Source organism: Mustela nivalis (genome assembly GCF_964662115.1).
Source record: "Mustela nivalis genome assembly, chromosome: 10".
In the NCBI taxonomy this organism is placed as follows: domain Eukaryota; kingdom Metazoa; phylum Chordata; class Mammalia; order Carnivora; family Mustelidae; genus Mustela; species Mustela nivalis.
Genome location: NC_139029.1, coordinates 94,609,542 through 94,624,524, shown reverse-complemented (window position 1 = coordinate 94,624,524; position 14,983 = coordinate 94,609,542). Strand labels below are relative to the sequence as shown.

General features: G+C 39.6%; 1 protein-coding gene across 10 annotated transcripts in view; it reads right to left on the bottom strand.

The window, feature by feature from the left end:
• CHD1L (chromodomain helicase DNA binding protein 1 like) overlaps nucleotides 1-14,983 on the bottom strand; it is a 143,615-nt gene that overhangs the window by 72,736 nt on the left and 55,896 nt on the right. For 2 of the 10 annotated variants that reach the window (XM_082685105.1, XM_082685103.1), the window contains exon 1: nucleotides 423-716. The exons of 3 other annotated variants lie outside the window; for them this stretch is intronic. In XM_082685105.1, the coding sequence (XP_082541231.1) occupies nucleotides 423-555 (133 nt within the window). In that variant the 5' untranslated portion in view covers nucleotides 556-716. Of the gene's footprint in view, nucleotides 1-68; nucleotides 717-14,983 lie in introns of those variants that run through there. 5 more of the 10 variants (XM_082685107.1, XM_082685109.1, XM_082685110.1 and 2 more) reach the window with 4 other exon arrangements.

Below are 14,983 nucleotides of genomic sequence, written 5' to 3'. Positions count from 1 at the left end.
AGAAACTTTAAACTCACATTCTTGGGGCGCTAGGACCTCCTCTGCGTCTTCATAAAGAAAGGTCTTACCTTCGGGAGAGGAGTCTCGCGGAGTCCCTCCGCCCTGAGGCTAGCTTGCCAGGCTGCGGACGGGTGTCGCTTCCCCGCCCGGAATCTCGTTCATTCCACGCCCGCCAACCCCGCGCTGCGCCGGCGGGGGCTATGGCTGCCTGGCCCCACACCCGGGCCCTCTGTGCCCGACCCCACCGCAGGGGCGGGAAGGAAAGGCCCTGGGGCCCGCAGGTAAAAACAACAACAACCACCCACAGGACGCGCCAGCCGCAGCGCCGAAGGCCCGTTCCTAAAGCGGGATCCTCTGGCCCGCCAGAAGCGAGTCCCGAGAAGTGCAAAGACCCCGGAAGAAGCAGGGCCAGGGCCACTGACCTGTCAGGCCCCATTGCCTTAGGTCCTGCTCCTGCACTAGTGCCCGCGCCACCTCGCCTCGGCTCCGGGTCTTCAGAGAACGTAGGAAACCGGGCATGTGGCTCCCACACGTCGCGGCGCCCGAACTCTCCATGCGCCCCGAGAAGCTCCGCCCCGCGGCGCCCGCGCGCTTCCCTCCCGACGCACCCCGGCCGGACCCAGCGCGCAGCCGCCGCCAGAGGACGCGTCCTGCGCCGACGTCCGGGCGCCGGCGACCTGCGAGTTAACCTGCAGGATCTCATTTTCGTTCTTTCCGGTTGTGCGCAGCGGGCTCTCGGCGTCGGCTCGTCGGGAGATCGCACTATGCTCACCATTCATTTATTAGCAACACTGACTATGCGCCAGGGGCATACATACTATGCGGGTCTCTGAGGTTATAGAATTCAGTAAGACGTGGTTGGTCCCTGTCCTCCAGCGATGCACAGCAAGAATGTAAAAGCCTGGTGTGCTCGGGTCCTTTTGCACCAGTGATACATTGAACCCTAAAATCCTCTTACTTACTCCCTGTTGGCCGTAGACCAAAGTCAGAAACTTCTGAATGATAGGAAATTAAAATCATGAAAATCCTCCAGCGATTCACAGCAAGAATGTAAAAGCCTGGTGTGCTCGGGTCCTTTTGCACCAGTGATACATTGGACCCTAAAATCCTCTTACTTACTCCCAGTTGGCCGTAGACCAAAGTCAGGAACTTCTGAATGATAGGAAATTAAAATCATGAAAATTGTCATTACCAAAAGGAATTTCTCAAGTGAATTATGGGGAACAAATTGAAGCAAAGTGTTAGATTAGGGGTCAATGACAACATCAGCTTTGAGTAGATTTATGACGTAGTAATTTATAATTAGTAGTGTGTCACTGATATAAATTATAATAACCAAATAACTGCAGTTATTCAATAACTGCAATAACTGCAGTTAATGATCCAGTGAGAGGTGCTGTCCTGAGTGTTTTACAAGTTGTTTTTTTTTTTTTTTCTCGTTTAACCCTCACAGTAACCTTATAAATAGATATTAGGATTGTCCCCACGTTAGATGAGGAAAGCTATAAGAGGAACCGTACTATTCTCTGGGTAATGTCATCAGAATACTAGTATCATTTGGGTAAACCTGGGCGCTTCTATCTTCAGTAAACTCAGATTAAAGTTGCATGCCACCCCTGACCCCAGTCCATCTACCCTTAAAATAAAAGAAGAAATTAGTTCTGAGCTACAAAAGAGATGTCTTTGGGTTGATTTATTCATAAAAACCCAAAGCACTGTTTTGAGCACCTCCCATATGTCAGGCACTCTTGGCACTGGAGACAGAGGCCACTAGTCTCATTTGCAAAAACATTTAAGTAAAACACACTTATATTTCATATTTTAAATTAAGTGTTATTAAGAGTTATATTTTAATTAAGTATATAATTAAATTAAGTGTAAATTAAGAGTTATATTTTAAATTAAGTATATATTTAAAAGGAGGAGACAGGCAATAAGCAAATAAAAATCAGGTAGTTATCAATGTTAAGGTGAAAGAGAAACAGTCACATAATGGGGCTATACTGATTCCCTACTTGATGCTTTGTCAACACCATAAATGGGATTTGTATCCTTTCCTGGCTTCTCTGTAGGGCTTCTTGGGGTTGCTCATGAGTGATTATGCATCCTGATCTCTGGGTTTGAATTTTTTTCCTCTCCTCCAGGTTCTGTAGGTAGGCTTATCCACTAAAGCAGTAAGATCAATCACCTGCCACTCAAACAAAAGAGACTTGATTATTTTTAACTTAAGGTACATTTGTTTTAGCATAATACCAGTGATAGAGTCCTAGCTTTAAGCTAAATTTCTCTTGGTAGATTGAGTCTGACATCAAAAAAACAGGTAGGAAAGATAGCTGACAAACCCCCAAGTCAGCTGCTGGTGACATAACACATATAAAAGGTGACAGATAAAATTTTACTCCAGATGGTGTATTAAAGGAGTCTATGGAAGGGGATAGAGTGGAAGTAGGGTGACCAGTTAGACCACTGCAGGAGTCTGGGCAAGAGATAATAGTTGGGCTAGCATGGCGGCAGTGGAATGGTAAGTAGTGGTCAGATACTACATGTATCAAAAAGGTAGAGTCTATAAGGTACATGGATTGAACATCTGAGAAAAGTCAAGGAATAAAGGATGATTTCAGGGATGTGAGCTGAGCAAATGATAGTTTCCCCTTTTGGAGGGGGTAATAGAATTTCCACTTTTGGAGGGGGTAAGACTGAGAATGAGGAGGTCTGAGGAACATCAAGAATTTTCATTTTTAATGTCAACTATATTTCAACTTATAAAAGGAATTCATGGAGCACCTGCGTGGCTCACTCAGTTAAGCACCTGACTTCAGCTCAAGTCTTGATCTCAGGGTCCTGGGATCAAGCCCCGAGTTGGGCTCCCCACTCCCAGGGAAGTCTGCTTGTCCCTCTGCTCCTCTCCCTCCCTGCTTATACTGCCCCACCTTATCACTCAAATAAATAAAATCTTTTTAAAAAATCAAAAAGGAATTCATTTTTGAACACAGTAACATGAAACTCTTCTTAGATATCCCAGAAGAGATTTTGAATAATCAGGTTGATTAGCCTGGAGCTCAAAGGAGGGTTAGAACTGAATATATTAATGTGGAAGTTATCCACATTAATTTTCAGATGGACCTTAAGCCTTGTTACTAGATAGAATCTCCTGGGGGATGACTGGAATTATAAAAGCGACTTAGGGGACGCCTGGGTGGCTCAGTGGGTTAGGCCTCTGCCTTCAGCTCAGGTCATGGTCCCAGGGTCCTGGGATCGAGCCCCGCATCGGGCTCTCTGCTCAGCGGGGAGCCTGCTTCCTCCTCCCTCTCTGCCTGCTTGTGATCTCTGTCTGTCAAATAAATAAATAAAATCTAAAAAAATTAAAAATTAAAAAAAAGCGACTTAGCCTTAGACAATTAACATTTAGAAGCTGAGAAAAGGAGGAGGAACCAGCAAAAGAGCCTAAGAACAGCAGCCTGTGATACGGTAGAAGTAAGAGCATGGTGTGCAAGAAGAAGAGAGTTTGCATTTGTCTGTGTCAAATGTAACTGATAGGTAGAATAAAATAGAATAGAGAAAGAAACGTTGGATTGGGCAATATGGTAGTCATTGATTAAAGTGGAAAGTTTTGCTGTTAGAGGGAACAAAAATGGGAGTGGTAACTGCAGGGGAACATGGGGTCAAGGGAAGTCTTGTTTTGTTTTCAGATGGGTGATATTAGAGCATGTTGACTACTGATGGGAATGGTCCAGTAGAGAGAAAAACTGATCCTGCACAAGTGGTGTCCTTGAATGAAAGGATGGGCTGACTTAAGAGCACAGAGAGTCCATGCCCTGGAACACACAGAGGCATATTACACAGGCAGATTTAGTAGTGAGAGTATGTGGAAGATCTCTTGATTGTTTCTGTTGTTTAAGTGAAGTAAGAAGCAAGGTCATTGGGGCGCCTGGGTGGCTCAGTGGGTTAAGCCGCTGCCTTCAGCTCAGGTCATGATCTCAAGATCCTGGGATCGAGTCCCGCATCCGGCTCTCTGCTCAGCAGGAAGCCTGCTTCCCTCTCTCTCCCTGCCTGCCTTTCTGCCTACTGTGATCTCGCTCTGTCAAATAAATAAATAAAATCTTAAAAAAAAAAAAAAAAAAGAAGAAGCAAGGTCATCAGATGAGCTTGAGGAAGGGGAAGGGGATTTTGAAGGTTTTAGGAGAGAAATGTGAAAAATAGTTGTCTGGGGTGTGGAATAGTGAATTGACTAGAGAAATATGGTAGCATTGCCAAGCAGCAGCAGCAGCAGCAGCAAGGTTTATGGTCATGAGAGCAGCCAGTGTGGTGTGTGTTGAGTGCAGGTAGGGAATACTTAAAGAATTGGAGTTTACCAGGGTTGGACTTTTGCCAGATGAGAGCAACAGAGAACGATTACACTGGCCATATCCCCAGTGTCCAGAACAGGGGTAAACAAGGTAGAAAAGTCTCCTTACTCATGAAGCTTAGATTCTAGTGATGGAGGAAGACAAAATGGTGGGGAGGATACAAATAAGTTAGGTAGTATTGGTGGTAACAAGATAGTAAAACAAGGTAATGAGATTAAAATAGGGCTGGGAAGCAACTCTGAATATGGTGGATTGAAGAGCATGTCATCAAGAAGATGACATTTGAGTTAAGATCTGAATGATGAGAAGCCAGCTATGTGAAGTCAGGAAGACGATTGCTCAAGACAGACTGTAAGGGCCTATTTAGCCAGAGTGATTCCATCTTGGATTAAACAGGCATTTTGTTGTTTATGCAGTAAAACTTAAACTGCCCCTGCTCCCCTTCCCCCAGGGGACTTACTTAAAAACAAGTCCCAGAAACCAGTCCCAGGTAACAAAGCCCAAAGACAAGAGTGGGTCAGGCCACGTGGAGACATTCAATCAGTGGGGGGTTGCATACTGTCTCCCTAGTTACCAAGGAGTATGGGCCCCGCCCTTTGGGCGCCATTTGGGTGCCAATTCTGACCAAGGGGATAGGCTAGTTCAAATATCTACTAGGGTAAATTGTAATTCAACTGGTCACTTATGTGTGACCTAGCAGGAATATGCAGCTTTCTCTGTGTGTTACAATTTCATTGGCCACCTGTGCGTGGCCAGGCCCAACCACATGTCCTTTGCCCTTAAAAGCTAGTCTGCAAAGCAGAGAGGGGTTGCCCACTCTGTAAGAGGTGCAGCCCTGGCCAGTGGGTTTGATTCTTGATGCTTGGAGCAAAATAAAGCTTTGCTTGACCTTTGCTTTGTATCAGTCTCGCTCCTTTAATCACGGACCCATTATTGGGGGACCTTTCACAGACCACAGGGCAAAGACACTGAGACAAGGTTAGAAAAGGAATAATAGATTCGTTAGATTGGTGAGGGGACACTGGAGGGGACTAGGTCACTGATTGGATAGAGAGCTGAGGAAGAAAAAAATGTTGATATGGACTCCAGGGGGTTCTGCCTTGGATAACGAGGTGGATGTTGATGCCAGCACTGAGATAGAGCATATAGGAGACAACTGTCAGTTTGAGGAAGGGAAGATAAGGATTTCACTTTAAGGATTGTTGCATACGTACCTAGAACAGTGCCTGGCACTTATATTCACTCAATAAATAGTACTGCTGCATGTTTGAATGAGGTGCCCATAGAACGATTCTAAAGTCCAGGAGCCATGATTGTTATAAACCTGAAGCACAGAGAAGACATTTCCTAGATGGGAAGACTTAGGCTACAATGTTTTCTAGGAAGTAACTGCTAATTGCCAAAATAAAATCTAACACCAACTCCTTTATAATTCTTTGCTAAGGTTATGACCAATGGTTTCATATTAATTATTTGTTTTATTCCTCTACAGAGAAGGTAAATCCTCCTGTAATAACAACTAGTAAGATTAATGGTAACCAGATCACGCTAGGAATGGGTCTTACTATCTGCCTACCCTACGAAAACAAGCATGATCATGCCCGGGTTAGCAAACAAGTTGTTTGTTGGCCATTATGTCCCTGTTGGGTAACAGCAGGATACCAGCTGGCAGCATCCGGTAAATCAGTTATGGAGCCCGAATAAGAGCTGTGATCATGGATGAAAATTTGTACACCTCTTCTTAGGTACATGGACTTAGACCTTTGGGCTCAGGTTAGGCTGAGATCAGGGCCCTCAAATGGAAAGATCATTCTACAGAGATGAAGGAAGAGTTTTCTCTCCTTCAGGAAAGGAGAAAATTTCATTTTGGCTTTTGATATTATTTTACATATTTTACATCAAATAACATAATAAATCTAAAACCTAGAAATTCAGGGGAAATGTGCTATAGAGAGTGAATCAACAAGTCAGTCTGGTTTACAGGACTCTTGCCAACTCAGTTTAGAAAGTTGCCACTACTCTTTAATACTAAGGGCATAATACTGGAAAAATATCAAATAAATCTCTGAGGACAAAGTACAAAGATTGTAAACTGACCACAAGTCAAAATTTGCCCACAGGTCCTTTGGATTATAGGGCTGTGTTCTCTCCTTTTTGTTTGGATATATTTTGACTGTCATACCTTGCCATTAAATTAACAATATGCAATTTCACACTCTTTTCTTTCATCTAAAAGTATATTGTTGTGGAATCCACACAGCTAATCACAGAAGGCTTTTGAGTTTGCCAATTCTGGAATTTAAGTTGTGTGACATATTTCCACAGAAGGAAAAGGACATCTCCATAACAACCACGAAGCAAATGTTTCTCAAGACTCAGGGTACATTAAAATATCTTTTGACAAGGGTGAATGAGTGGCTCAGTTAGTTAAGCAGCTGACTCTTCATTTTGGCTCAGGTCATTATCTCAGGGTTGTGCAATGGACCTCTGCATAGGCTCCATGTGCTTAGTTGGAGTTGTCTCGAAATTCTTTCCTTTCCCTCTGTCCTGGCCCCTGCTTGTGCACGCTCTCTCTCTCTAAAATAAATAAATAAAATCTTTTTGAAAAATATCTTTTGACAATGTGATCTTGCTACTAGAGGCTATAATCCTGAAATTCTCTCTTGCTCATGGCCCAAAGCCATGTTGTACCCTAACCCCATAAAGCCTAGGTCTTAGATTTAAAAAATGAGCACAAGTGTTGCACTCATATTTATATTCCTGAGGCATTGTTGTAACTTTGATGCAAGGTAGTTCTCCCACTTCCATTCCCCAAAACTGCTCAAAATTGGCAAATAAAATTAATCTTCATAATCAGAGCTTTAACAATCAGAGAGTGCTCCTGGAAGGCCTAGGATACATGATAATTTATAATGAATGTAATAACAGCTACTCTATAATGATGTTGTGAAAATTAAATGAAATCATTTTCTATAAGGAACTAAACACAAATTTTAATATCCAGGGCATTGTGAAGGACCAGAAAACTTAAGCTGGGAATGAACTTGGTGATCACCCAAGTTTTCTACATCTCACTGATAGAGACTCAAGAAATTAGGAATTGTCCCTCATCGTTAAGGTTCCACCATAACCTCATTCGCTTGGGGAATCCACCAAAAAATGTTCCAGAGTGTTTTCCTCATAAGTGTGGCCCACAGATTCGGGTTCTAAAAGTAAACAGACCCACGCATACATATACATATATACAATGTGGGCTATATACCCAGTGGTGGGGTTATGGACAGACAGCTTTGATAGAATGTATTACTGTTCTCAAATGTTCACTTTCTCCCAATAAGTGACTATTCATATCCTATAAAATGATTATACATTTATGCTTCTATCCATATGACGTCAGTGCCTTCCAACAGGCTAACTCTGTATTAACTTGCTTTGGCCACTGGAATGCAAGTGGTTGTGAGTTGATCTAGTGCATGAACTGAAGATTTAAATGTGCTTGCTGAGATTGTTCTAATATATAAATATATAATATTTAATATATAATAAGTTATTTCAATCTGTGAAAAGGCTTCTTTGCCATCTGCACATCTTTTTTGGTAAGCCTTGTTCTTTTTCGGGTGTCACAGCTAAGATTTTAAAATTAGCCTCACACACATGTGCGCACACACACATACACTCTCCTACATCTTGAGATTTTGATTGGCATTGCATGGAATTTGAAGACCAAATTGCAGTAAATGGACATTTTACAATATTTACTCTTATGACTCATATACATGGTATCTCACTCCATTAATTTAGGGTTCCTGCATTTTTTCCAGTATCTTTCCCCACTTTATGCCTCGAGATCCTGTACATCTTTTGTTCAGATTACTGCCATTAATTTGATATTTTGACGTGATATAAATGGTATTTTTAAAATTTTCATTTCAAACTCTTTTTAAAAGACTATTTGCCGTGTAAAGCAACAATACTGTCAATATATTAAGGGATTCATAAAATTTGAAGTAAGGGGTGCCTGGGTGGCTCAGTGGGTTAAAGCCTCTGCCTTTGGCTCAGGTCATGATCCCAGAGTCCTGGGATTGAGCCCCACCTCCGGCACTCTGTTCAGCAGGGAGCCTGCTTCCCTTCCTCTCTCTCTGGCTGCCTCTCTGCCTACTTGTGATCTCTGTCTGTCAAAAAATTAATAAATAAATAAAATAAAATCTTAAAAAAAATGTTGAAGTAAAACATATAACAATAATACAAAATTCAGGGGAAATAAAATTACGTATTCTGTTGTAAGACTTACATTGTGGAGGGTTAAATAATAATTCAAGATAGTAATAAAGTAAGGATGCATATTATAATCATTAGAATAAGCATTAAGAATATAAGAAATGGATCTAAAGGGGTACCTGGGTGGCTCAGTGGGTTAAAGCCTCTGCCTTTGGCTCAACACATGATCCCAGGGTCCTGGGATGGAGACCCGCATCGGGCTCTCTGCTCAGCAGGAAGCCTGCTTCCACCTCTCTCTCTCTGCCTGCCTCTCTGCCTACTTGTGATTTCTGTCTGTTAAATAAATAAATAAATAAAATCTTTAAAAAAAAAAAAAGAAATGGATCTAAAAAGATAATAAAAGGAAAAAAAGATAATAAAAGGAAAAATGAAGAATTAAAACATAACTTGATTAAACTGAAGGAAAGCAGGAAAGGAGGAACAAACAAAGAAGAGGTGTAAAATTTAAAAAACATCAATTTTCAGTAACCATATCAGTAATCACAATAAATTTAAAAGGCCTAATCAATCTTTAAAAGAAAAAGATTGTTGGGGAACCTGACTTACTTAGTTGGTAGAGCATGCAGCTCTTGATCTTGGGGTCATGGGTTTAAGCCCCACATTGGGTGGAGAGCTTACTTAAAATAAAATAAATAAATCAAAAAAAGAAAAAAGAAAAAGTTCATCAGACTATGAAAAAAAAGAAAAAGACCCAACAATATCATGCCTATAAGAAACACACTTTATTTATTTTTTTAAAAAGATTTTACTTATTTATTTGACAGAGATCACAAGTAGGCAGAGAGGCAGGCAGAGAAAGAGGAGGAAGCAGGCTCCCCACTGAGCAGAGAGTCCACTGTGGGGCCTGATCCCAGGACTCTGGGATCATGACCTGAGCCGAAGGCAGAGGCTTTAACCCACTGAGCCACCCAGGCACCCCAAAACACACACTTTAAATAGAAGTTTTTGATTTAAATATAAGTAATTAGAAATAAAATAATAAGAAAATATATTCCTTGAAACAGGAACCATGTGAAAATTGATGTGGTTATATTAATAACTGTCAAAGTAAATTTTAAGGAAGAAGTAAAAGAAAAAAGAAGGAAATTTATAATAATTAGAAGATCAATTCCAGCAGCCAGCAGAAAGGATGAATACCCAACTTTTGTATCAACATGGACAGGACTGGAGGAGATTATACTGAGCAAAATAAGTCAAGCAGAGAAAGTTTCACTTACTTGTGGAGCATAAGGAATAGCATGGAGGATAGTGGGAGAAGGAAAAAAAACTGAATTGGGGAAATCAGAGGGGGAGATGAATCATGAGAGACTGTGGACTCTGAGAAACAAACTGAGGGTTTAGAGGGGAAGGGGACGGCGGGGGGCGGGGTGGGGGTGGGGGAGAGATGGGTAAGCCTGGAGGTGGGTATGAAGGAGGGCACGTATTACATGCAGCACTGGGTGTGGTGCATAAACAATTACTCTTGGAACACTGAAAAAAATTAAATTAAATTTTAAAAAAAGACAAATTCCATAGGAAGAAGACATAATCCTAAATGGGTATGTACCTAATAATATAACTTCAAAATTTATGAAGCAAAAATTGACAGAACTGTATGGGAAAGACAAATTTAGAATTATATGTGGAGATTTTAACATACCTCCTCAATAATTAACAGAACAAACAGACAAAACATTTGTAATGATATAGAACATTTGAGCAACAATATTAAGCAACATAACCTTATGGACACTTGCAGGACACTATACTTAACTACAGGTTACACAGTCTTTTCAAATGTATATGAAACACTGAACACAATATCCCATATGCTAAGCAATAAAACTAGTAATCAGTTTCTAAGGATTAAAATTATACAAATTATATTCTCTGACAACAAAATTAAACTAGAAATCAATAACAAAACATCTAAAAAATCCCAAATTTGAAAATTAAGTAACTTCTAAATAATCCATTCATCAAAAATGAAATTACAATAGAAGTTTGAAAATATTTTGAAAGGAACACTAATGAAAACACCACATTTGAAAATTTCTGTGATGCAGCTATAGTAGTTCTCAATGGAGATTTGAGGACTTAAGTAAATATTTCTACAAGCTAAAAAAAGAGCAAATGTAGAAAGAAGGAATAATAAACACAAAATCAGAAATTAATGAAATAGAAAAGAGATATAAAACAGGAGATGTCAATGGAGCCAAAAGACAGTTTTTTAAAAAGATTAATAAAATTGACATAATTGATCAAGGAAAAAGAAGAACGAGAAAAACAAATAACTAATATTAGGAATGAGAGAGGCAACATCAATCTAGATGCTACATACTTTAAAAGAATAATGGAGGGGGGCAACTGAGTGGCTCAGTTGGTTAAGGGTCCAACTCTTGATTTGGCTCAGGTTTTGATCTCAGGGTCATGAGATCAAGCCCTGTGTAAGCTCTGTGTGTCTCCCCTGTGCTGGGCATGGATTCTTCTTAAGATTCTCTCTCTTTCCCCCTTCCCCTCCCTACCTTTCCCTCCTATGCACACAAATCAATCTCTCTCTCTCTCTCTTAAAAAAAAAAAAAAAAAAAGGAGGATGTCATGAATAACTTTATGCCAATACATCTGACAATCTAGATGAAATGGGCAACTTTTTAGAAAAGCACAACTTACAGAAAAGGGCACAAGAAGAGAGAAAATTTGAATAATCCTCTATCTTTTAATGAAATCAAGCTCATAATTTAAAACATTCCAACAATCAAAACACCCAATCCAGATGGTTACACTGGTAAATGCTGCCAAACTTTTAAGCAAAAAGATCAACAATTCTACACAAAATCTTTCGGACAGACAGCATAACCTTGACACCAAAGCCTATCAAAGACATTACAAGAAAAAAAAATTAGAGCGATATTCCTTGAAAATACAGATGAAAAAAATTCCAAGTGAAATTTTAACAAATCAAATACAATCTCATATAAAAACTATACAGGGACACCTGGATGGCCCAGTTGGTTAAGCATCTGCCTTCAGCTTAGGTCATGATCTCAGGATCCTGGGATTGAGTCCTGCATCAGGCTTCAAAAATATTAAAAAGAAAAAAGAAAAGAAAAGAACTATCCACATCGTGGTTATGTGAGTTTATTCTAGAAACAGATAGTTTGTTTAACATTTAAAAAATCATTCGAGGGGCACCTGGGTGGCTCAGCTGGTTAAGTGTCTGCCTTTGGATAGGGTCATGATCCCAGGATCCTGGGATCAAGTCCCACATTGGGATCCCTGCTGGGAAGGGAGTCTGCTTCTCCTTCTCCCTCTGCCCCATCCCCCCGCTCATTCTCTCTTTTAAATAAAGTTTTTTAAAAAATAAAATTAAAATTAAAAAATCAATCAGTATAATTTTAACAATAGGATCATCTTAATAGACACAGAAAAAGTATTTTATAAAATTCAACCCTATTCATAATAAAAATTCTTAGTTAACTAAGAATAGAGGAAAGCTTCCCCAATTTGGTAAGATTATTTACCTAAAACATATAAATCACATCACATTTAATGATAAAATAGTGAATATTTCTCCATAACAAGACAAGGATGTCTATTATCACCACTTCTTTTCAACACTATATTAGAGGCCCTACCCAGAGCAATGAAGAGAGAAAAAAAAAAAAAATAAAAAATTGGAAAGAAAACAGTAACATGTTATTCATAAATGGACATGATTGTATGCATAGACTATCCAAGGAATCTACAAACTACTGGAATTATTAAGTGAATTTAGCAAAGCCATGTGATACAAAGTCAATACACAAATATTAGCTGTATTTCCTCATACTTGTAAAAAACAAATGAAAGAGGAAAATGTAAAAACGCCATTTACAGTAGGACTTTAAAAATAAAATACACAGGACTAAATAAAATATGCAAGATTCCACACTGAAAATATGAAACAACACAGAGAGAAATCAAAGAAGACCTATGAAAAGGAAAAAATAGTCTATTTTACATATTAGAAGATTCAATTGTTAGGATGTCTGTTCTCCCCAAGTTGGTCTATACGTTCAATGTAATCCTAATCAAAGCCCAGGAGGCTTTTTTGATAGAAAGCTAATTTTAAAATGTAATGGAATTGAAAAAAAAAACAGAATAGTCAAAATCATCTTTAAAAGAAGCACAAAGATGGTATACACACACACACACACACACACACACATATATACATATATTAACTAGTTTTCAAATTTCAAGTTAAAGTAATTAATACAATATGGTATAGGTGTAAGGATAAACAAATAGATCAGTTAAAACACAGAAGGGAGTCCAGATATACGTTCACCCATATATGATCAATGGCAAAGACACCAACGCAATTCAAGGGGAAAGAAAGGTCTTAGAATAAATGCTGGTGGAAGAACATAATATCCAGATAGGAAAAAAAAATTCACCTTGACCCTTTATACCATTCGTATTAATTTAAAATGGATAACAGATCTAAATTTAAAATCTAAAATTGTAAATCTTCTAGCTGGAAACACAGGAGGCTGTATGAGCTTGGGATGTGCAAAGATTTCTTAAACAGGAGCAAAAAGTACTAATTAGAAAAGAAAAACTGTTAAATTGATTTCATCAAAATTTAAAACTTCTCACAAAAAGACACAATTAGGAAAGTGAAAAGTTACCTCCCAGTCCTGTGCTTATTGGGCAGCTTTCCTTGGCAGTTCTTCAAATAAGATCTAAGCTAAGCTCGTTCTATCTTTCAGAGCTGCCGTCTGAAAAGAAGTGGCCTCCAAAGGGCAATATTTATTGAATGAATATAAAATGTAAAATGCAGACTTCACAGAAAGGAATAGGACATGGGAGAAGATCTGAGTAGAGGCAAGGCTATACTGTTCAAAAGCTCCTCCTGGGTTAGACCTTTGCAGAAATTCCTCTGTACAATTACATGTGTATGCACATGCACACACAAACACACCCACGCACTCCTTCCAAAAGCTGTTGGAATTACTCACTGTTATCTACTGTATCTGTCATTTGTGTTACTGCTCTTTCCCGATAGCATGAGTGAATAATTGTGTCAAACCTGTATATTAGTTTGCATGTATTGTTATATATATATAGTGAAGAATTGTTACAGCCCAATGAAGAATTTGGCTCACTTGCAAATTAGCAGTTAGACTTGAGAAAATATGAATCAAGTTTTAAAACATTTTATTTTTTTTTTAAATTTTTTTTAAGGTTTTATTTATTTATTCGATGGACAGAGATCACAAGTAGGCAGAGAAGCAGGCAGAGAGAGAGGAAGGGAAGCAGCCTCCCTGCCGAGCAGAGAGCTCCATGCGGGGCTCAATCCCAGGACCCTGGGATCATGACCTGAGCTGAAGGCAGAGGCTTTAACCCACTGAGCCACCCAGGCTCCCCTTAAAACATTTTAAACAACATTTTACAAGTAATTTAGAAACAACATGAAACAGGGGCACCTGGGTGGCTCAGCAGCTAAGTTACCGTCTTCAGCTCAGATCATGACTTTTAAAAAGTCTATAAAATATTGTTTTAGAAGTAATTCTTGCATTGTTCTGAGATCATGAAATTGATTCAGTAAGGGAGAGATTAGTATTCAATTTATAAAAGTACTCACCTGTTTTTCTGTATCTAGTTATCTCTAGTGCATTCAAAATTATCCAATTTATGAATAACTCATTTATAAGTTAAACTGCCTTGTTTGCACCTTGCCTTTCCACTTACTGGGAAAATGGGGGTGATGACAGTAATTGCCTCATGGGGTTGCTGAGAGAATACATGGGTTCATTCCCATCAGATTTTTTGAAGGTACAAGGTGAACCCTTTAGAAATGATCTTTATTGGCCCATGAAGGATACTTTAGGGTGAGTCCAGCAAGTCCAAACTGAGGATTTACATTACTGACATCAAACCATCTTGAGCCAAGTTGACTAAGGAAGTAAGTAGAAGGCAAACAAAGCCACTGCTTAGTTCTCCACAAACCCCTCACTCGTGTCAAAACAGACTGGTGGGTTGGATGGGCCCTGATTCTGACTCAGTGTGTGATATCCAACTACACTGGTCTCATCTGCAGGATTTTATAACTAAGTTCTATTTTAAAAGTGGGTATTTTGTGTTTTTAATTACTTAAAACCTGTGTGAGAGGAAGCACTTTAAAAAGAGATTTATGTGACAGAAAGAAAAGAGGGAGACAGCAAGCCCCGAGGAGCAGAGGAAGAGGGAGAGAAGCCAACTCCCTGAACCCAGTCCTAGGCGGGGCTGAATCTCCCCACCCACGCAGAATCAGCTGAGCCACCCTGGCGCCGGGGGAGAAAACACTTAAAAGTCCTTCACTATGGAGTATTATGCCTCCATCAGAAAGGATGAAT